We start from the raw sequence: 23,381 nt of genomic DNA on the forward strand, positions 1-23,381 counted from the left end.
GTGGTAGAGTCAGAGACGTGAAATGTAATAAATAAAACATCAAAATCGAAGCTGTCACTGAGGACTTCCGACGAAAAAGCTTTATTGACTCCACTAAATACAAGTTTACCCTTGACTGCGACACCTAGTGTGAAAACACTAGGATTGCAAGCAGCTAATTAACCCATAATTAACATATATATAATAATCGAGTTTAATGAAATACCTCCTACTTATTATTAGACTCAACACTCACTACTCCGCCGAAAAGTCATTAAAATAGGTGGTCTATAAAACAGGATGACTTGCTGCCATTTTCTAGTCACTTCTTAATAAACCACTCCTTTCGTTACAGTTCGGTTTGATATTGAGCTTCTAATCTACACTCAAGAATCTGAATGTGCCCGGCATTCCACTGTATTGTTCGATAAATTGGTCTTTCGGTCGGCAGGATTCATTAGTTGTAGCCTTATTCATTTCTTCTAAGTAACTCAAATGTTCTTCTGACGAAAACACGTCAAGCCATTCTTCTGTAAAATAATATGTTTAGTGGTTAAAATAACTAGTGAATAATAATAGTAATATACTTGGACAATTAATATTATATGCACTTTGTTAGTCCGTGTCAGTCTGTGAGTCGATCTATCAGAGGCGTTTACTTCTTAGTAGTGAACACAATTATTAAGTACATGGAATTCACAATTTATCTACTTAAGTTTAAACAGAAGCCGAAAAGTTTATTTTACATAGAGTTTTTTATAAAGGGGGTTAAAATTTTAGATATTTTTTCATCTTACCCATCAAACTTTTAAGTTAAATAATATAAACTTTACAAAAAAAAAAGCGTTCTTAACATTTCTTTTAAACAATGCAACCCTAATGAAATTATTGCAATAAAACTTAAAACTAGCCTTATTAACAGCTAGTTAGTTTAACGTAAATTCTTGATGGTTGGATTTTGATGGAATCGCGGTGGCTTTTTAAAAGATGTTTGTAAAAACTACCCATTACACACCTTGAAGCGTTTTCAGTGAACGTTCTTCGCCACCGTAATCTTCTGGAAGGATCGCTTTTGGAATGAACTCGTGTAAATCCTTTACACTTTTATGGACGTGTATGCGGCCAGCTATTTTGGCGCTAACCGCTTGTTTCAGCAACATAACGAAACCGTCAACGAATTTTGATTCTGATATTATGTGGATTCCTTTTATTCTCATTCCGTAGCCCTCCTGTAATTTAAAAGTAATATTTATTCATAAAAAGACGGCAGAAAATATTATTTTAAGTTACAAAAACTATTAATACTATCATATTTAGAAGAAATAGGACAAGAATATCTGACAGAGAAAAAGAATGTGGCGCAAGTCATACAAGATACAGAGCAACGGATCGACGTGATTTTTTGCATGGGTATAGCTAAAGATCTGGAGAGTGACACAGGCTACTTTTTATCCCGGGAAATCAAAGAGTTCCCACGGTATTTTTAAATATCTAAATCCACGCGTACGAAGTATCATCGCATCAGCTAGTATTATTGAAAAATCTTTTAAAAATAGTCACAATAAGCCTGCTAAAATGTGGTCCCTAATAGATACCCTTTGCTGCAATAAATCAAAAGAAGTTACTGCTCCCACCGAGCTAAAAACCGAAAAAGATTTTGTCTGTGATGCAGTTGAAATTTGTGAATATTTCAAGAATCTCTTTTCTACTATTGGTGAGACCAGACCCGACCAGAGACAATTTCAAAATCAAAAATTGCCCCTGCCGGGAATTGAAACCAGAACCCCTCACTTATAACAAGCACAGCGCTTACCACTGCGCCTGGAAGATCATCAGAAAGGTGAATGGCCTTTAACATCTCGCTTGTGATCTTTGTAAGTGAGCTGCTATTGATCACCGAACATGAATGAGCGTGACAGGATCGTATTCTATATAAAAATCATTACTTACAATGATGAGAATCATGGCTTGTCGAACTAAGACTGGACTCAATTTTTTCAAAAAACTCATCACGTTGGCCTCCGAAAAGTCTAAGACGAGAATGGATCCAACACAGTAGTCGTGAGCTAAAATGTATTCTGTACCCTAGAAATAAAATTAAATACAAAGTATTAAAATGATATATTCAGGAACGCAAGCAAGTTTAAATAAAGAAGCTAAATTGACTAACTTAATATTAACGTTGATACAGCTCAAATGGATCAAGAAACAAGAGATTTTGCTTAAGTATGTTTCATAACGTAGAATTTACTAAGTAAAGATTTTCAGCAATATCAGCCGAGTGAAGTAAAAGCCAGATAGTTTTCAGTTTTATCGGGCTTCCATTTCTCAGTATCTACTTACTCGTATCTTCAACTTTGATGCTGCAGGGGCTACAAAAATAATTCATAATTCGTCGATTATGAATTAATATTGTAGGTTGAATAACACTCCAGCCAGACTGTTGTAAACAAATGTACTTGATACTATAATACTCGATGGTGCAAGTTATTAATTGTTAGGTACCTACTTCAAGATTCCAAGGCTGTGAGTGTTGTCTCTCGAAATTAAATTTTATTATTTAAGTTCTTAACTTACGATTACGGAATGCTTAAAATAGTGTAAGGCCTGTGAAGATTCCCAATCGGCATCAAAAAATTTGGTTACAATTACTCTGTAGTTGTCTTCAGTTATTTTAGGCAACGCTAATGTCTGGCTGAAACATAATATCAATCAAACCAATATCTACTAATCCTACTAATATTATAAATGTGAAAGTGTGGATGTTTGGATGTTTGTTACTCAATGACGCAAAAACGGATTTGGATGAAATTTGGAATGGAGATAGACTATAACCCTGGATTAGCACATAGGCTACTTTTTATACCGGAAAATCAAAGAGTTCCCGCGGGTTTTTGTTTTTTTCATGTAAATCCACGCGGACGAAGTCGAATACTATAAATATAACTAATAATAAAATATAACTAACTATAAATAGAAAAGTGTGTATGCATGGTGTCTGCCTGTTACTTTTCTTTACTGTTGTATCCCACAGCTTGCACAATATAGGTTATTTTTTTATCCCGGGAAGTCAAAAACTCCACGCGGACGAAGTCGTGAACTAGGTTTTTTTTTTTTTTTTTATTCAGATACAGGTTAGCCCTTGACTGCAATCTCACCTGGTGGTAAGTGACGATGCAGTCTAAGATGGTAGCTGGATGGATGGATGGTGGATGGATGGATGGTACTACTAGTTCGAACAATTCAGTTCTAACTAGTAGTACCTACTTAGTATAATAAAAAATAGAATTATCACCAGAGCGTAGGGGAAAGGGGCTTAAAGCGGAGACGTTGAGATTAAGGCGGAAAATTGCTAATCGATGTGAATCTGAACACAAACAACTTTAGGTGCCTCGACAGACGCGCCTAATTTGACATCGACCTCTAGGTGGCCGCTCGACAGACATAATTATCAGCCGTGGACAAAGCGGATAGGTACCTACCTAACCGCTTTGCCCAAAAATTGTTAGTTTGGTCTCAAACTCGGACGTGTAATTCATCGATTTTTTTTCTTAAAAAGAATATTAGCCATGTTAAATGACTAATATTCCCTTTACCGCTCCAACTAAGCGTCAAGCTTGTGCTAGGAGTAGGTACGACAATAGTGCAACGGGCGGGGTTTGAACCGTCGACCTTTCGGTTTTCAGTCCACTCCTTTACCGGTTGAGCTATTGAGGCTCAAATGTATGATATAATATACCTATACTACGTCGATGGTGTAATTAATCTTTGGTGGGATGGAAGGTTCTTTAAAATCGCAATTAAATCAAGATCAGTTTATTGAACTGTACCTACCCGTAGCACAAGATTTTACGTCTCACCAAACGAAACCAAATTCGAGAGTCAAAATACTTCCGCGTTACAGTAAAATGGACCTAAACAGCCTTGAATTGAAGTCAAATATTCAATGCCACCGATTTTAATTTCGCAATGTTTCCGCTTGGAGCGCTGGCTGTAGAAGTGTAGACAAATTTGAGCTTTAAAACAAGGCTGTTTAGGTCCATTTTACTGTAACGCGGAAGTATTTCGACTCTCGAATTTGGTTTCGCTTGGTGAGACGTAAAATCTTGTACTACGGGTACAGGGCCTACCTTAAACTATAAATAAAGAAAACACTACATTTTACACGTTGTTTTTAGAGTTACGTACCTACCTCAGAAAGAAAAAAGGAACCCTTTTATACTATAAGGCTTATAGGATCAATTTGTTGTCTGTCTATCTGTCTGTCCGTCCGTCCGTCCGTCCGTCCGTCCGTCCGTCCGTCCACACACAGCACAAGTAAAGGAATAAATCCGAAAACCGCGAATTTGTGGTTTCTTGTGTGGTGGTGGTTTGGTAAGATAACTAGAACAAGTGTGGTATCATATGAAAGGACTTTACCTGTACATTCTAAGACAGATTTTTATATATTTTTATGTATAATAGTTTTTGATTTATCGTTCATGTAATGTATGTCAATGGCCGGTATTTTTTAGGATGCACACAATTTTGGTTTTTTTATTGCACTACTCTACTCAAATCACTATTCATCTAAGCACTACCTATACGTTCTCGCAGAGTCCGAAGTGGTGCGGGATTGCTCCCATGCGCTGTGATGCTCCTATTTATTGGTGTGTTAATTCAAAAAAACAAAACTGCTTTGGGCTCCCTAATCGCTTTAGGCCCCTTTCCGGGCGTGTCTGGATTATGGTTATTGGTTACCGAAGTGGTCGTGGACACTATATCAGTACAAGTAGGTACGCTGGAAAAGGTGTGCCATACAAAATGACACTTATTTTTTGTGCTGGCTTTAAGTGCCCACTTAGCGTACCGGGAATTAAAATTGATAATTTATGTCAAAATATAGTCTTCATGTTGACACTATATTGACAGAAGTCTTATCGCTAACATTTTACTTCCGAGATGTTCCGAGTACGCTTAGAGCTTGCTCCTATTCATGCCAAAATGGCAAAATAAAGATACTCCAAAAGCAAGTCCAGCGTACCTACTTGTATTAGTAGAGGTCAGTGAGTATTATTTTAACATTAGTGGGCGTTGGGCCTCGTTGCAACCGTTGCCAATCATGGCGCTCGTCTTACTGCCGGACACGTGTCCCGTTTGTTAAATATAATCTTTTATACGTACACAACTTCGTGCAATTGTTCAAAATCAGTTTTAGTATTAAATTTTCCAAAAAAGTGAGGCATCAGCGTTCTTATGGTGCACATTTTATCCAATTGTGATTTTGCTCGCTCTATGGACCCCTTGTTTAAAATAATTATTATCTCCAAATAATGTTCAGCTGTAAAAAATCAATATATTATCAGGAACAAGCTTTCCAAACCAGTCCATCTGCCTGCATGCGTCCATTTTTGAGCAAATACCTTTTAAGGAGCTCGTTTCCAAACACGGTCAAAAAAGAGAGAAAGCATTGTTGCTAATTTTATTAATTTTAAACTGCTGTTGCTGGCTTAAGGACACGAACTCAAGTGGGTATTGTTTTCGTTATAGCTGGATGTAAAGTTATCTAGAATTAGAATAAGTTTTTGAATAATAAAGTTATATAGACCTCCAAAGTTCCTCAGTGGAAAATTCTTCAGTGCTTGAAGACCAAAGTCTTCGAACAAAAGGTTTTGCCATATTCCCGTGGCATCACCGTGATTTAAGAATGCGATTCTTTACAGCATCAGGGATGAGGAGTTGGGTCCTCGAGTTCAAGGATAGTCTTCACTTGGTAGGTACCTCCAATATCAATTTTGATGCTGTAAGGGATTGCATTCCTAAATCGTGGTGATGCCACGAAATTTTAAAAGGATCATGCGTTTAAATGTATTTGCATCCCGAAGACGGGCTGCTACGGATAGACTACTATTTGTCCTGGAAAATCAAAAGTTACCGCGGGATTTTTAAAAACCTAAATCCACGCGGGTGAAGCGGGTATCAGCTAGTTTTTAAAAAGATAGCCGATGCACCGTTGCGACGTGATAGAAGGACAAACCAACAAACAAACACACTTTCGCATTTATAATAAGGGTACTGATAATACGCGCTAGTCGTTCATACAAATCAGCATTGAAACCAGATTGTAACGCTTGCCGTGCTAATAATAGAAATAATAACATTTTTTACTAGGTAAATAGATGCTATCTACTTAATTTAAATTTAAATAAGTATCAAATTATTATGTTTGTTAGGGTTCCGTACATCAAAGAAAAAAAGGAAACCTTATAGGATCACTTTGTTGTCTGTCTGTCCACACATTCACGGTTTTCGGACATTTTCCTTTACTTGTGCTATAAGACCTACCAACCTGCCAAATTTCATGATTCTAGGTCAACGGGAAGTACCCTGTAGGTTTCTTGACAGACAGACGGACAGACAGACAGACAGACAGACAGACAGACAACAAAGTGATCCTGTTATGTCTTGAGTCCGTGATTGATGAATGAGCTGAGATCACACACACAAAAGTTCATTGCAAATCTTTAATCATGCTACATGCAAGTTGAGCGCCAGGAGGGTTTTCGTTGGAGGTGGTAATCAGGTGCCCTTCCACACCAAGGAAGCTAGCCTCAGACGATCTCAGGGTTGTTCTTACAATTTTATTAGGTCCCGTAGTAGAAGGGCGTGGCGTTAGGCTATTAACAAATAAGAAAAACTATAATTGTAGTATGCCACGTACAAATCACAGTACCTACACAACCCGCGGTGCCGTGAAGACATAATATTTACTATAAGCCTAGCACTCACCCCTTCTGCTTGCACACGATACAATTTCCAAAATCACTGTACTAAAAATCTAGTAAGTAGATATTTACATCATTCATGCATTCTGAAAATCACCTATGCAGGTAGCTGGTACCTGCATTGCACCACTACAACCGTTCACACACAAGGTCGATTCCTAAGTGTTCTTATTTCCGATAATACGTCACACTAATTCGCTAACTTAAAAAAATAAATAAAAATGTATTATCACACTAATGCCCGGGTGGGATTCGAACCTGTGAGCTCCAACCTACACTGCGGAAAGAAAGCGGCTATACTCCCGCTGCGCTGCGACCAGTTATTGTAAGACTAATAAAATCTTTAAGGCTTACTGCAATCTCATATCAATCCTATAAGGGTTCCGTTTTTCCTTTTGAGGTACGGAACCCTAAAAATTACTAAAGATTAAATTACTAAGATGGTGCTGTTGTCATTACCTTTTAGTGTTGCACATAAAAATGTTAAAATATATTGTACGATGGTAGGTACTATCGTCACTCAGAAAAAGCAGGATATATTCAACAAATTATTATAACGCCCTCCCAAAACCTACGTGAGGAACATAAGGATTCAACACGTAGAGGTTATCCGAGAGTTTTGATCTAAAAAGACTAATCCATACTAATATTATAAATGCGAAAGTGTGTCTGTCTGTCTATCTGTCTGTCCGTCTGTCTGTCTGTCTGCTAGCTTTTCACGGCCCATCCGTTCAACCGATTTTGATGAAATTTGGTACAGAGATAGCTTGCATCCGGGGGAAGGACATAGGCTACTTTTTATTTTGAAAAATCAAAGAGTTTTTACGGGATTTTTAAAACCTAAATCCACGCGGACGGGTTCGCGGGTATTATCTAGTGGTAAAATAAATTAATTAATCAGAGCGCGATTGCTATCGCAACATCCAATTATCAAGTTCAACAAAAAAATTCAATAATCGCACCGAATCTTGGAAGGAGACTGAAATAAAACCTTCAAAACACCCGTATTTATGCAAATTCACTCCCAGTAACAGATTGTATTACATCAAATGAGTTAAACATCGATTTTATGAAACATTAAGAAAAGATAATAGTAACGTGCGGACTAACACCCCCTTCCTGCCATGTCAATTAGCCATGGCTAACAATAACCCGTGAAGAACAGACGGAATGCACATCAGACGAAAACGTTTAAGTGCAGAAACCAGCCCAGAGCGAAGAAGAACCCGTGAAGAGAAATAATTAACCATGTTGCCGGGCTACACGCTGCTCTTCTACCCGGACGTATCTGAAAGGGACTCGCAACACTCAGGCACACGGGGAGGTTACATGGCTGGTATAAGGACCAACATACACAATGATATGGCCTAAGCTGGTAGAATTAGAGGGTTGGAAAGGAGGCCATATTCCTTGAGTACCTTAGGGGTGCACTAAGGAAGAATTTTGAGAAACAATAGTTTTGCAGTTTTGTTGTTTCTTACATGGTTTATTAAACCATACAGTTGCTAAAAATTGGCTCAAGAAGAGATGTTATAAATATAACTTTACCTCATTATTTTAGGGTATAGATAATAGAGAGATAAAACGATATCTGGCTTAGTTTTAGATCTAGAACTACAAATAATAGAACAATAGGCGTAATAAGTTTGTATGGAGAGGCGAGTCAGTTAACAGGTAGGTAATTTATAAAAATCTTACCGAAATCCTTTTTATTAAAATGCGGCTGCTTCTGAATCCATTCATTTAATATTCCTATAGCATCTTTTAAGCTCCCCGGTTTATCTAGGTTGTACATTTTACGAATACTTTGTATTGTGTCCGGTCTTATTTGAAAGATCTTGTCTATTGACACAAATTCCATTTTGAATACAAAACCTTGTACTCTGCTCCAGTGTCTAGACTGTACTGAATGGATCAAGCAGTATCCTTTGATTTCTAGTCAACAATTTAAATGTAAAGTTTAAAGAATAGGCATATATTAAACGACGCAAAAAATTAACTGTCCTTAATTTATAATAATAATTAATTTTGATATGTATTTAAAATTATTTAATAATAATTAAGTTTAAGTTTAATATTTTTATTATAATATCAGCTTATTTTTGTAAACAACACCGAACGTAATAGAATGGAATAATAGTACATTGTTGCAAAGGCCGGGAAGTAGGCAATTGCAGGTCGAGTATGAGTTTGAAGGCCGAGCCGCAGGCGAGGACTTCACTAAATACGAGACAGGCAATTGCCATTTCCCGCCGAGGCATATATAGTGCTTTTCTCAAAAGAATGCAGGGAAATAAAACACACTTTTTATATTATACATTAAATTTAATTTAACATGAACTGTACATTTCAGCATGAAATAAATTGCCCTTAATGTAGATGGCTTTTTAATTTTAGCCATCTTATTAAAATACGCCAAAAATACTGTTTCGGAGAAAATTTTCACTTTTTTAACCACAGACGTTTATACGGAGGATGAAAGAATTTGAGTCTATGCTCAGCGGAGGTGATTTGGTACTAGTGTAAAAAAACCGGTCAAGTGGTATTTTTTTCGACATTTTGCACAACAAATCAAAAAGTATTATATGGACGAACGAACAGTTTTACGTCTATAATTTAACACTGTGGTTGGTAAACCGTAATAGGGGCCCGTCGTCACCCTTCGTTTAAATTCAATCATTCAGTCAGTCAGTCAATCAGTCAGTCAGTCAGTCAGCTTTTCCCTTTATATATATTTAGATTTATAATATTGAGATATATTGATTACATATAGTAGTGATAGCATAGTTAGGACTTTAGGTCATATAGTATGAAAGGTATGATCACAGGGTCCTTTTCATAACTTCCATTCCTAGCCGTCGTCGCGTTAGTAGCGTCACAGACGTGTTATAAATTAAATTTTGATTTTGACTATCACGTCCCTTGTGTACCTATAAATGATGTCTATGACAAAACAACTTTGCCCTTGACTGTGACACTAAATACTAGAGCACTAGGATTGAAAGCAGCTAACCCTCTAATCCAGTTTAATTAGATTCGTCCGATTTATAAGACGCACATTAAAAGAGATGGTCTATAAAACAGACAGTATGTTCAAAATCAAGTCACTTTTGTTATATAAACAGCGTCTTATATTATAGTTCGGTTTGATATTGAGCATCTAATCTACACTCAAGAATCTGAATGTGCCCGGCATTCCACCGTATTGTTCGAAAAATTGGTCATTTGGTCGGCAGGATTCATTGCTTGTTGCCTTATTTATTTCTTCTAAGTAACTCAAATGTTCTTCTGACGAAAGCACGTCAAGCCATTCTTCTGTAAAGTAACAATATGACTGGTTAAAATTACTTGACGGAGCGAAGCGAAGGTCTCCGTGTCTACTTAGGTGAATATTTTCACTTCATGTTGTTAGGCCGTCTGTCTATCTATCAGAACCCTATGTTTCTCAATAATAAACATAATAATGACTTAAAATCATGGGTATGTAAAAAGAATTAAGTACATAATTATACTCATAATTTGTGTTTTTGTGAAGTTAAAACCACGCCGAACTACCACTATTATGCAATGGCAGCTTTAATCCTACCTATACACTAGTCGAAGCATTTTAAACTGAGTCTTCGAGTTATGGTCTGTTTCGCTCGCACTTACAGGTCGTAGGTGCCAGTGAGTGCCCTTTAAAATGCGTCGACTATAGTCAATATTACTAATTAAGCTTCAACTTCTGCATAATATGATTAATAAGTAGCAGTTTAAGCAAAAAAATTAAGTAAATTTATTTTACAATTTTTTTTTCTTGTGCCCATCCCATCAACTGTATAAAACATTAACTTTTTAATCTTGATGTTGATGAATGGATTCGTGATGGTTTAAATTTTTTAAAATATAGTATCTCTATATATCATTAAATGCAGTTTACAATATGCTTTTAATGGGATATATAACATGCCTATAATTGATAAAAGAGCACAAAACTATAGAAAAAAAATATTCAAAACTTTGAATAGCTTTCCTGTAAAAAGTGTTTTTTTCAGTTTGTATCCTTTTTGCATTGAAGCAGCGATTTTCAGAAACTATGCATTTTACCTACCTTGAAGAGTTTTCAGTGAACGTTCTTCACCGCCGTAATCTACGGGAAGGATGGCTTTTGGAATGAACTCATGTAAATCCTTAACACTTTTAAGGACGTGTACTCGGTTAGCTATTTTAGCGCTGACCACTTGTTTTATTAACGTAACCAAACCGTTAACAAATTTTGATTCTGATATTATGTAGATTCCTTTAATTCTCATTCCATAGCCCTCCTGTAAATTAAAAAGAAAAAAAATAATACATTTTTACCTCTTCATCGAATCATCATAATAATTATCAGCCCTACTGAGCACGGGTCTCCCTTCAGATCACGTAGGCTTGGCCATAGTCTACCACGCTGGCCTAGTGCGGATTTGCAGGCACTTTAATGTTTTATTTTTGTCCACACATACCTCCCATTTCTAATTTGATCACTCCTTTTTCACCTTATCTTTGATCTTATAATATTATCATAGATTGTTTTGATTATTCATTTAAATTGTTTTTTTAATCAGTACCCTTATTATAAGTGCGAAAGTGTGTTTGTTTGTTGGTTTGTTGGTTTATTGGTTTGTCCTTCAATCACGTCGCAACGGTGCAATGCATTGACGTAATTTTGTTGCATGGGTATAGATAAAGACCTGGAGAGTGACATAGGCTATTTTTTATCCCGGAAAATCCAAGAGTTCCCACGGGATTTTTAAAAAACCTAATTCCACGCGAACGAAGTCGCGAGCATCAGCTAGTATAATATAAACTAGCCACTTAGCTACAATCTGACTTGTTGGTAAGTGATACAGCCTACGATGGAGCGCGCTTGCCTGGAAGATGCCTATTCACTCTTGACTTGAAGGTACAATTATTCAAATTGGAGGGAAATGCGAATCAAAAACGAGGAGTGTTATCATCAAATAATTGTCGCAACTGCACCAATTTTCAGTATTTTGATTTTAGAAGTTCATGCAGAATAAGTATGGATATTAGCATTGTATAAATAGTGTCAAGTATTTCAACTGTCTGGATGTTTATTGTCTAACTGCAGATGTGTATTCCTTCAAAGCAACTAACAAATTCCTGAAAAGCCGTGCTACAAACGTTGTGCTCATGATCGGTAGTAATCACTTAACATCGGATGACAACTGACCAGCCTACTCGTTTGCTCGCTATGTATTTTATAAAAGAACAGAAAAAAAAACTGCACTCACAATTAAAACGGTGACGCATTGTCTAAGTAGGACTGGGCTTATTTTCGTCACAAAACTCATCACGTTGGCCTCCAAAAAATCTAATATCACGATAAATCCACTCAAATAGTCGTGAGCTTTAATGTATTCTGCCAACTGGAATTAAAATTGAAAACAAAGTATTAAAATGTTTGCATGTTATATTCTCATGACCACATAATCACGCTACGACGAAAAATCACACCATCAAGTAATTACAACATTATTAAGAGTCTTACCGCCGTACTCAGAGTCTTAGTCCTTACTTAAGATTGAATTAAAACGAGACAGATTTATGTGAGAGATATAGCTGTCTCGTTTTAACTAAACTTAAGTAACGATTAAGCTACTCTGAGTACGGCGATTAGAGCTAGGGTGCACCACGGTAACTTTCCGTGCGTTTTTCCCGCAAAATCTGTGAAATATAGAACTACATAGAAGTGAGTGCACTTCGGAATTAATTCCGCACCCAATTTTAATATATGTGTTATATCTTCTTCTAGCCTTCAAGTAGTCTTCTAGCACGCGCTCGAAGCGCGTGCACTATTAACTCCGCACTTGCGGTATTAACACCGCACCGGATTTTGATAGATTTAGAGCTAGCGCGCGAAAAAAAAAAGTAAAAACGTTTATTCAAAGTAGGTAAAAAAATCACGCTTTTTGATAGTTGGTTTGCATTTGTAAGATGATGATATAGTGGTGATAATTTATTTATGCGAAATTAATTCTGCAGTGCGCGCGCTTCTATGTAGTTTTATGGTTCACAGATTTTGCGGAAAAAAACTTACGGAAATTTACCGTGGTGCACGCTAGCTTTAAAAAATGTTCAATAATTACATAGGATGGTGTGTTTGTGAGTTATTTGTTAATTCAACAGTCAATACCAGTAACATATTATCGAACCAAAATATTATTATTATTGAAGTTTAGGCGGCGCAAGACCGTGGCGTGTGGAAGTCCCTAAAACAGACCTATGTCCAGCAGTGGACGTCTATCGGTTGATGATGATGATTGAAGTTTCTGACTTACGATTATGTTATGCCTAAAAAAGTGCATGGCCATTGAAGCTTCAAAATCAACATCGAAATATTTGGCGACATATACCCTGTACTGATCATCTGTTAATTTGGGCAACACAACCGAGTGGCTGGAACAATACAAACATCAAGAAAATAATTTTTAATACCTATATACATGGTAACAATATAAACATCAAGAAAATATTTTTTAAATACATACAAAATTGTGGGACTAGCCGGATTCGAACCTACCGGACCAGACCAGACCAAGAAAATATTCAATTCATGGTCTGACAGAAACATGAAATTTTTCAGATAGCAATGTATTAAGCACGGTCGACTAATCGCCCGGAAACTCGATTGACGGCGACCGTGAATCTGGAATGTATATGGAATATAGAATACCGCCGTGTGTATGCGCACGAAGTCGCCGTAACTTCGTTATTTATTTAATTTATGCTATTTATTGTTGCATTGCTCTTCTAAATATATAAAAGGAAAAAAGGTGACTGACTGATCTATCAACGCACACCTCAAACACGGTGGGCGGCACGGGCTTTTGGCATGCAGATAAATTATTATGACGTACCAACCTAGATATCCACTAAGAAAGGATTTTTGAAAATTTAACCTCTAAGAGGGTAAAACGGGGATTTGAAATTTATGTGGTCCGGACGCGGATGACGTCTTGGGCATAGCTAGTTTATTATATTGATATTATTGTAACTTTTTCTATTTTGAAAAGTATAACTGCTGAGTTTCTTGGCGGCACTTCACAGTGAAACATGTTTTCCGAACTGGGTTTCTAGTCCAAATTAGCATAGTGTATTCAAGTTGTTCCACATAATTAAATTTGAGAAAAATGAATTTTATACTTACACAATTTCGTGCATGTGTTCAAAGTCAGTTTTACAATTAAATTTTCCGAAAAGGTGAGGCACCAACGTTCTCATCGTGCACATTTTGTCCAATCGTAATTTAGCTCGTTCTATCGATCCCTTGCATATAATGATTGCCGTTTCCAAATAACGATCACCTGTAAAAAAAAACCGGCCAAGTGCGAGTCAGGCTCGCGCAATGAGGGTTCCGTACTACAGTCTTATTTTTTCGATATTTTGCACGATAATTCAAAAACTATGATGCATAAAAATAAATAAAAATCTGTTTTAGAATGTACAGGTGAAGACCTTTCATATGATACCCCACTTGATATAGTCACTCACTTCAAAGGTTGAAAATATTAATTATTAGTTCATGACCACAATTTAATTTTGGATCGCTTTAGCGATAAGGCCGCCTTTGCATGCTACAGGTATTAGATTAAGATCCTGTATTGTGTTTTTTCAATGTTTACTTTGTGTTGTGTGCAATAAAGTGTAAAATAAATAAATAAATAATTTTTTTTGTGTGATCTAACCCTAAATTCACGGTTTTCAGATTTTTCCCCAAATGTCAGCTATAAGATCTACCTACCTGCCAAATTTCATGATTCTAGGTCAACGGGAAGTACCCTGTAGGTTTCTTGACAGACAGACAGACAGACAACAAAGTGATCCATAAGGGTTCCGTTTTTCCTTTTGAGGTACGGAACCCTAAAAATCAATAAACAGCTCAATCCAATCCAATCCATCAGCTTGCTTGCGTGCGTCCATAGGCCTTTTGGTCTAGCGTGCTTCCAAACAAAGACCTCCAACTTTCTCATATGACCGTTTTCCGTTCCGTTTTTAATCAGTACAGCAATGGTACAATACCTAATCATATTTAGCCTTAATTGGCTTCAACCAGTTAAATCTGTAGGATACGCAGCATGCACTATGCTCCGCCGCAAATGCCGTCTTGCTGGTTCGTCTCGGAGATTGAATTCGACGCTATAATATGTCAAAAACGATCTGTTTATTTCTATTTGCACCACATTTCAGCGTATTTCTACATGGCACAAAATTCAAATATTAGGTAGGTACCTGGAGAAGGTAGATACTACGGGTACTTATACTTGCTACCTACTGATACTTGCGTCACTTTCCGGTTTCAGCCATTTCTGCTGCGGCTCCTGGTCTTGTTGCTGTCGTATATATATAATATGATTTATCAAAAATCTTACCGAAATCCTTCGTATTAAAATGCGGCTGCTTTTGAACCCATTCATTTAATAATTTTATAGCTTCTTTCAAGCTCCTCGGGTCTAGGTTGTACATTTTGTGAATACTTTGCAATGTATCCGGTCTCACTTGAAGGATTTTGTCCACTGGCACAAATTCCATTTTTAATACAAGCCTTGTTCTTTGCTCCAATGTATGAACTATACTGCGTAATGCGTGTTTATAGCTGCTATTGGAACAAGTTTTAATCTAACCTTGTCGATATGTTTGACATCAAAATACTTAATTATGATTTTTATCTCTTTATAGTATTAAATAAAGCCGTTTTCCGCTGTATGTCCGAATGCTATATTTTAAACTAAGCACGCAACGGTTTAATGTGGTTTTCATCAATATATAGGTACTTAGAGTGATTCAAAAGGAAGGTTTATATTATGTTTAGATTAATATTGTTTTGTGCTAATGTGTTGAAATAATATTATTCTTTTAGTGGAAACCACATGAAGATGCGTACATTAGTTATTGAGATTAACCTGAACTAACACGAACTTTGTGCGGCAGGGTACCTACTCAATGTGTAGTGATTTTTGATACATTGGTAAGAAGGTATACTGACTCAACTCTGGAAGCAGTGGAACTTCGCACAAGAGTTTTGTTTCTAGGCCAAATTAAATAACTATACTTATTTAAAATCTACCTACTTACTGCAGATAAAAATGATACGAAGATTATAAAAAATCGAAACTAATTTTACAGTAGATGTTTAATTTTTTCTCATAGTAATTAATACCTAAGTCCTTATAAGACTCCGCTGTCCGCCCGTCCGTCCGTCCGTGCGTCCGTCCGTCCATCCATCCGTCTGACTGTCAGTGGGATGTATCTCGTGAACCGTAATGGGTAGAGTTAGAGTTGAAATTTTCACAGAATGCGTAGGTAGGTATTTCTAATTTCTATTGCCGCTATAAGCTATACCTAACAACAAATAATAATAATTTCAAAATGACCGCTATAATATTATTACTCATTACTCATAGTTAACTTGTTTTTTTATGGCATATAAAAAAACAAGAATAAAAAATCTACTTTTATATAGATATTAATAGCCTCTAAAAACTTACACTGTCTTCGAAATGACTAAGTCAGCCACTATTATTAATGCGTCTAAAAATACTATTTTAGGTACTATTTATTTTGAATTAGTTATTTTCTAGCATCTATGTAATATTTTGTAACATATTTAAAACCGCAAAGTTTAGTAGGGCTATAAGTCCTAAAATATTTGTAGCCCTAGTGTTACTAAGTAGGTAGGTATTCTTTCTTATGTTATACTAGCCAATCCCCGCGGCATTGGCCCGCGTGAATTTAGGGTTTTAAAAAACTTTTGGGAACATGGGAAGTTTTGATTTTCCATTACAAAAAGTAGCCTATCCATAGTAGCCCGGAGATGAAATAATGTAGTACCAAATTTCGTAAAAATATGTTAGCGCATGATTCTTTAAAAATCCCTTGGAATCACTACGATTTAGGAATGCAATTCCTTACATCATTAGGGCTGAGGAGTTGGGTCTTCGAGTTCAAAAAGTCTTTACTTGGTAAGTACCTCTAATATCAATCTATAACCGACAGTTTCTAAATCCCATCAGTATTGGTGGTCAGGAGATTTCGGTGTAGGTATATAGATAGAAAAACACAACTCCTCCTTTTTTCAGTTAGTTATGTCTATGAAAGTCCCGTCAAAATAGGTTCAGCTGTTCCGAAGATTAGCCCGTTCAAATATACAGACACTTCAATTTTATTTATTAGTATAGATACAGAGGTTCCCAGACTTTTTTCTGATAGACCATTTTCAAAATTTTGCTGGTTCCGGTGGACCGACTGCAGCTTCATTTCTACCATATTCCCAAAACTCAACAAAAAAAATGTGAAGATAGATCTTACTATGGAAATTTGCGTTGCGGCTGAGTTCCAACTTCCGACCACGAATGGGAAGATTTCTGAATGAAATAAGTGAGAATTAATTGGTTAATTAATTATAGTCGATTGTGCTGTGAGTGGATGTCAAAAAAGTAATGTTGGCCAATCAAAAAAGTGTAAGGAACAGCTGAGCTTCTTCAAATATTATCTTCCTACATAATAGGTAAAGTCAAGCCAACATTTCAGTTCTTCGACTTCTTTTATGAATTGTAAACCCCAATTTTTTTGTCACGCCAATGTAAACCCCCGTCGAGTCTCCCGTGGACCACTGGGGGCCACCTGGACCACTTTGGGAACCAATGTCACTATAGAAGTATAGATTAGTATAGATTAGAATACCTTCCTATTTAATAGGTATTCTAATGTAACATACTAGCTGATCCCCGCGGCTTCGCCCGCGTGTATTATTATAGCCTATGTCACTTAGGAATAATGCAGCTTTCTATTGGTGAAAGAATTTTCAAAATCGGTTCAGTAGCTCCAGAGATTACCCCCTCCAAACAAACTTAACGACATTACCTCTTCATAATATTAGTATAGATTCATATTCGTCTATGGAATATGGAATAGGTGGATTACAATAAAATTTCATCAAGTTTTTAGATTTTTTTATTATTCATAATAATATCACGGTTGTCGTCATTAATAGTAATAACTAGTCAGTTGTTGTAGTACTATTATAGTACATACTTTTATTTCATTAGAGAGGCAATAATACGAAGATGGTTTAGGCAAAAAAATGCATTACTTAGGCAATTTTTTTAGCGTAGTTGCACACGCCGGATATCCGCTAGTATGGCTAGTACCTAATACAGACAGTATGAACTGTGACCTGTTGCCATTCTCAAGCCACTTCTAAATAAACCACGCCTTTTGTTAAGTTCAGTTTAATATTCAGCTTCTAATCTACACTCAAGAATCTGAACGTGCCCGGCATTCCACCGTATTGTTCGAAAAATTGGTCTTTCGGTCGGCAAGATTCATTAGTTGTAGCCTTATTCATTTCTTCTAAGTAACTCAAATGTTCTTCTGACGAAAGCACGTCAAGCCATTCTTCTGTAAAGTAACGAGATCACTGGTTAAAATAAATTGACAGGGCGAAGCGAGGTCTCCGAGACTATACCTACTTGGGTGAATTTTATGAATTTTATTAGTCCATCTGTTTGTCAGTCAGAGCCTTATCTTCACAATAATGACCACAGTTACTTGAAATTCTTCTATAATTACTTAAATCCGGACAAGTAGTTAGGTAACTTAACTTTTTTTATACTAAGTAGATTTTAGGTGATTTTTTTATCTACCCATTGCCGTGTAAAGCCAATACATTATAAATTGAGATACAGTGTCAACCCAAAATCAACCCAAATAAAAGAAAACCTTAAGACACAATTTATTCACAAACACTAAAAATTGAAAAATAATTTAATTTATTACCGAATATATTATGTATACAAGAGTTAATATAGTTCCATAATAATACTTTTTGGTGCCGGTGCCAATTAGCTTTAGCTGCGCGAATCGTCTAGACTTCATATTTTTATGAGACTCCACAATGGCACCTCATTGGCACCGACCCCTAAAAATATTATTATGGAACTATATTAACTCTTGTATACATAATATATTCGGTAATAAATTAAATTATTTTTCAATTTTTAGTGTTTGTGTATCGAAGTCGGTTTTTATTTTTTTTGTAAAAAAAATTTATTTTCACAATTTTTAGTGGCCCAATGGAATTATGCTATGACTGGTTAAAAATCTACTGTTTACTAAGCTATTACACTGATCGCGAGCAATTTACTCTTATCCGTTGAGGAGTTCCAGTATCTATCTTCGAAGATGTTCATCAGATCTTTACCAAATTTAAATGGGACCAACTTTAAAGTATACCCTTTCAAACAAAAAAAGAATTTTCAAAATCGGTCCAGGCGTCTTCGAGTAATCGGGGAACATACATAAAATAAAAAAAAAAGATTCCGACGAATTGAGAACCTCCTCCTTTTGTTGAAGTCGGTTAAAAACGATTTTTCTAAGATACAGTGTTTTGGAATTACACGGCAGCATTAACAGTTTATAGTTTATATAATATGAACTGGTCACCGGGTTGCGAAGCCGAAGTGGCAATGGGCCCCTGCCCATTGCCACTTCACAAAGGGTACATAGTTCGTAAAACCGATAGACGTTGGAATTCCAAGGTGCTGGAATGGCGACCTCGCACCGGAAGATGCAGTGTTGGAAGACCCCCTACTAGGTAGGTGGACGGACGATAAGTATCAGATGAGTCGCAGGGAGCCGCTGGATTCAGGCGGCGCAAGACCGTGGCGTGTGGAAGTCCCTACAAGAGACCTATGTCCAGCAGTGGACGTCTATCGGTTGATGATGATGATGAATATGAACCTTAAAACAGTGCTTTTAAATGGTTAATTTAGCTGTGAATTTATGATAGTTGTGTTGTATACGGGCTCGCGACGATTTAAATTTTTAATAAATGTTTTCAGAAACTACGCCTTTCACACACCTTGAAGGGTTTTCAGTGAACGTTCTTCACCACCGTAATCTTCAGGAAGCATGGCTTTTGGAACGAACTCGTATAAATCCTTTACACTTTTATGGACGTGTATGCGGCCAGCTATTTTGGCGCTAACCGCTTGTTTCAATAACATAACGAAACCGTCAACGACTTTCGATTCTGATATAATGTGGATTCCTTTTATTCTCATTCCGTAGCCCTCCTGTAGTTTAAGAGTAAAGAAGAAAGTAAATATTTTTGCTACCAAAAACCATATAATAATAATTAACATTACATTTTTCGTTTGTGGCACCATATTTAATCATCGCAGAACTGTCTATCCTGTTTCCTGTTACCAATCATAAACTGTACAATCCTTTCATATCCCAACCATATTATCCATGCTACTTAATATACCGTTACTTAAGATTGAGTTAAAACGAGACAGATTTATGTAAGAGACAGAGCAATAGCTCTGTCTCGTTTCAACTAAACTTAAGTAACGATTAAGCGACTCTGAGTACGGCTGATAATATTAGTTCTTTTTATACTTGACACGATAATTGCAAATGTTGTGTACACTTATTATTGATACATATATCAGTGTATGTTTGTGTATAAGTGATGTAATAAAAATGTAAAATATGTGTTCCTAATTAATAAAAAAAAAATATGAGCGGGACAAGATCTTATTCTATAAAATTATTACTTACAATGAAGACAGTCATGGCCTGTCGAATTAAAACTGGACTCAATTTTTTTAAAACACCCGTCACGCTGGCCTCCGAAAAGTCTGAGATTACGATGGCTCCATCGAAGTAGTCGTGAGCTTTAACATATTCTATGAACTAGAATTAAAATTAAATGCTAAAATTTTAAAATGTCTGCATCTTATACCCAGGAACAATAACAAGTTTAATTATAAAGTTAAATATATTGAGGATATAAATATTAAATAAATAACTGACTGACATAATATCAACGTAGCTACAGCTCAACTGGGTCAAGAAACCGGAGATTTTACATGCAGTTACAAGTAAATTTTATAACGTGGAATCCACTAAGAGAAGATATTGAGAAATACCACCCGGAAATCGGGTAGATAACAGTTTTCAAAATTAAAATCTAATCAAATAATTTATTCAAAATAGGTAAAAAATTACACTTTTTGACTGTCGGTTGTTGGATTTGTAAGATACTCGTAATAGTGGTGATAATTTTTACGCGAACTTAAAGCTACGAGGGTTCCAAACGCACCCAGGTCTGAGAAGAGCCCACAACAAACTCAGCCGAGTATTTTTATTTTATTTTATTAGGCCGCCCTTACTCATAGATATCCAAAACCCTGACTGAGGTGCTGAGTGCCCGTAAATAGCTCAGCCTCAATAGCTCAACCGGTATAGGAGTGGACTGAAAACCGTAAGGTCGCCGCGACGAGCGACGGTTCAAATCCCGCCCGTTGCACTATTGTCGTACCTACCCCTAGCACAAGCCTGACGCTTAATTGGAGAGGAAAGGGGAATATTAGTCATTTAATATGGCTAATATTCTTTAAAAAAAAAAAAAAACAATCATGAAGACGGAGACCCTGTCTATTATGAATAATAATTGATACTGTAGGTTAAATAATACTGTTAACTTCAGGACCTTAACAGACCTGACGCTATTGGCTTTAGCATCAGCGATCGGCAATTTTGCTAATGTACATATTTCCATATCCATAGTAATATTATAAATGCAAAAGTGTATCTCTGTCTGTCTTTCTCTCTGTCTATCTGCTATACGTATTTTCACGAAAAATCCGTTTAACCAATTTTGGAGAAATTTGGTAAGTGGTTCGCGGCAAATCAACATGGCAATCGGGGTGGGGACGCCCCGCACACCCGCACAAGCCCCGTGTTAACCTGGTGTGGAAATAGCGCGGGTGACGTACGGGAGTGCGGGGCGTCCCCCCGCCTCTTACCCCGATTGCAAGTCGACCTGTCGCGAACTACACCTACCTACATAGATAGCTCGCATCCCAGGGATGGATATAGGACGGGTTGTAGTGATAGGTTGATCATCATCATGATCAACCCATCACCGGCCCACTACAGAGCACAGGTCTCCTCTCAGAGTGAAAAGGGTTTTGGCCATAGTCTACCACGCTGGCCAAGTGCGGATAGGCAGACTTCACACACCTTTGGGAACATTATGGAGAACTCTCAGGCATGCAGGTTTCCTCACGATGTTTTCCTTCACCGTTAAAAAAAGTGATATTTTAATTACTTAATAAATTAAAAAAATCGAGACATTAAACTTCCTAAAAGCAACTACATCACTGATCGCTGAACAATGAACATGCTTAGCACATTGTTCTGATATGGCCTTTAAAAGTTCTAATCAAATTACTTGTTTAAGATGGTGCAAGTAATTTGTTACTTTAAAGATTGCAAACCTATGACGGTTGTGAGTTGAACCGAAATATTATTGAAGTTCTTAACTTACGACTATGGCATTCCTGTAAAAGTGTACTGCCTGTGAAGCTTCCCATTCGACATCGAAAAATTTGCTAAAAAGTACCCTGTGGTGATCGTTAGTCATTTTAGGCAACACAGCCGAGTGGCTGAAACAACACAAACGATATCAAAAAACCCATACCTACTAATTTTGTTATGAATAGGAAATTGTGTCTGTCTGTTTGTCTGTTACTTTCTCAGGTTTCTTGACAGACAGACAGACAACAAAGTGATCCTATAAGGGTTCCGTTTTTCCTTTCGAGGTACGGAACCCTGAAAAAAAAATCTTTTGTACTTACACAACTTCATGCAATTGTTCAAAGTCAGTTTTACAATTAAATTTTCCAAAAAAGTGAGGCATTAGCGTTCTTATGGTGCACATTTTATCCAATTGTGATTTTGCTCGTTCTATGGAACCCTTGTTTAAAATAATTGTTATTTCCAAATAATGATCACCTGTAAAAAAATATATATCAGGAACAAGCTTTCAATGCATCAGCCTGTATGCGTCCATTTAGCTGAGCATTCTTTGAAGACTTTTAAGACCTAAGTATAAGGGCCTATTAAAGAGCTCGCTTTCAAACACGGTCTAAAACGAGAAAAAGCGTTGTTGCTAAAATGATAATAATTGTTGGTTGCTGCTGCTGGCCTAAGGCCTTGTACTCAGCCGGGTAATGTTTTTTCTCAAAAAATCTTCTTCGAGATAAATAGAAATTGCTGTACTGGCCAAATACATGCGAGCAGCGGCCGGCAAAAGTTGTATAGGAAGTAAGTATTAAATTAGTTTATTTACTCATTTAGGCTATAGAATAAGTAATTAAGCTAACCAGCTGAGGCGAGTCGGTTAATAGGTAGGTTATTTTTAAAAATCTTACCGAAATCTTTCTTATTAAAATGCGGCTGCTTCTGAATCCATTCATTTAATATTCCTATAGCTTCTTTTAAGCTCCCCGATTTATCTAGGTTGTACATTCTACGAATACTTTGTATTGTGTCCGGTCTTATTTGAAGGATCTTGTCTCTTAGCACAAATTCCATTTTGAATACAAAACCTTGTACCTAGCTCCACTGTCTGGACTGTACTGAATATTTCTAGCAATTGTAGTATGATTTTTAGGGTTACGTACCAACAGGATAAAACGGGACCCTATTACTAAGACTCCGCTGTTCGTCCGTCTGATTGTCCGTCTGTCTGTCTGTCACCAGGCTGTATCTCATGAACAGTGATAGTTATACAGTTGAAAT

At 36.6% G+C, this 23,381-nt stretch overlaps 2 protein-coding genes across 2 annotated transcripts; both read right to left on the minus strand.

Moving 5' to 3' along the window:
- Window positions 1–115: 115 nt before the first annotated feature.
- LOC117985256 (uncharacterized) lies at window positions 116–15,910 on the minus strand. Its single transcript, XM_034971946.2, has 13 exons — window positions 15,772–15,910; window positions 15,158–15,513; window positions 13,936–14,092; window positions 13,067–13,184; window positions 12,020–12,154; window positions 10,834–11,047; window positions 9,915–10,058; window positions 8,442–8,678; window positions 5,143–5,299; window positions 2,557–2,674; window positions 1,930–2,064; window positions 995–1,208; window positions 116–509 (listed from the first exon to the last, which is right to left on the minus strand). The coding sequence occupies exons 2-13, from the start codon at window positions 15,315–15,317 to the stop codon at window positions 355–357; spliced, it is 1,944 nt and encodes a 647-aa protein (XP_034827837.2). The 5' UTR covers window positions 15,318–15,513; window positions 15,772–15,910; the 3' UTR covers window positions 116–354.
- Window positions 15,911–17,762: 1,852 nt separating this feature from the next.
- On the minus strand, window positions 17,763–23,201 carry LOC138402735 (uncharacterized). Its single transcript, XM_069500592.1, has 6 exons — window positions 23,012–23,201; window positions 22,436–22,592; window positions 22,126–22,243; window positions 20,352–20,486; window positions 19,648–19,861; window positions 17,763–18,185 (listed from the first exon to the last, which is right to left on the minus strand). The coding sequence occupies exons 1-6, from the start codon at window positions 23,172–23,174 to the stop codon at window positions 18,031–18,033; spliced, it is 942 nt and encodes a 313-aa protein (XP_069356693.1). The 5' UTR covers window positions 23,175–23,201; the 3' UTR covers window positions 17,763–18,030.
- Between the last annotated feature and the right edge of the window lie 180 nt (window positions 23,202–23,381).

The sequence above is a fragment of the Maniola hyperantus genome, chromosome 9 (assembly GCF_902806685.2).
Source record: "Maniola hyperantus chromosome 9, iAphHyp1.2, whole genome shotgun sequence".
Taxonomy (NCBI): domain Eukaryota; kingdom Metazoa; phylum Arthropoda; class Insecta; order Lepidoptera; family Nymphalidae; genus Maniola; species Maniola hyperantus.

Excerpts from the sequence above, each read along its gene's own strand:
- LOC138402735 (XM_069500592.1), bottom strand. The coding sequence starts at position 23,174 with ATGGAATTTGTGCTAAGAGACAAGATCCTTCAAATAAGACCGGACACA. Across the intron at positions 20,487-22,125 it reads TTTACAGGAATGCCATAGTC|TTCATAGAATATGTTAAAGC; the intron begins GTAAGTTAAGAA and ends TTTTAATTCTAG. Across the intron at positions 19,862-20,351 it reads AGGCCATGACTGTCTTCATT|GAGGGCTACGGAATGAGAAT; the intron begins GTAAGTAATAAT and ends CTTAAACTACAG.
- LOC117985256 (XM_034971946.2), bottom strand. The coding sequence starts at position 15,317 with ATGGAATTTGTGCCAGTGGACAAAATCCTTCAAGTGAGACCGGATACA. Across the intron at positions 8,679-9,914 it reads GGGCACATTCAGATTCTTGA|AAATCAAAGGATACTGCTTG; the intron begins GTGTAGATTAGA and ends ATTGTTGACTAG. Across the intron at positions 2,065-2,556 it reads ATTTTAAGCATTCCGTAATC|GGTACAGAATACATTTTAGC; the intron begins GTAAGTTAAGAA and ends TTTTATTTCTAG.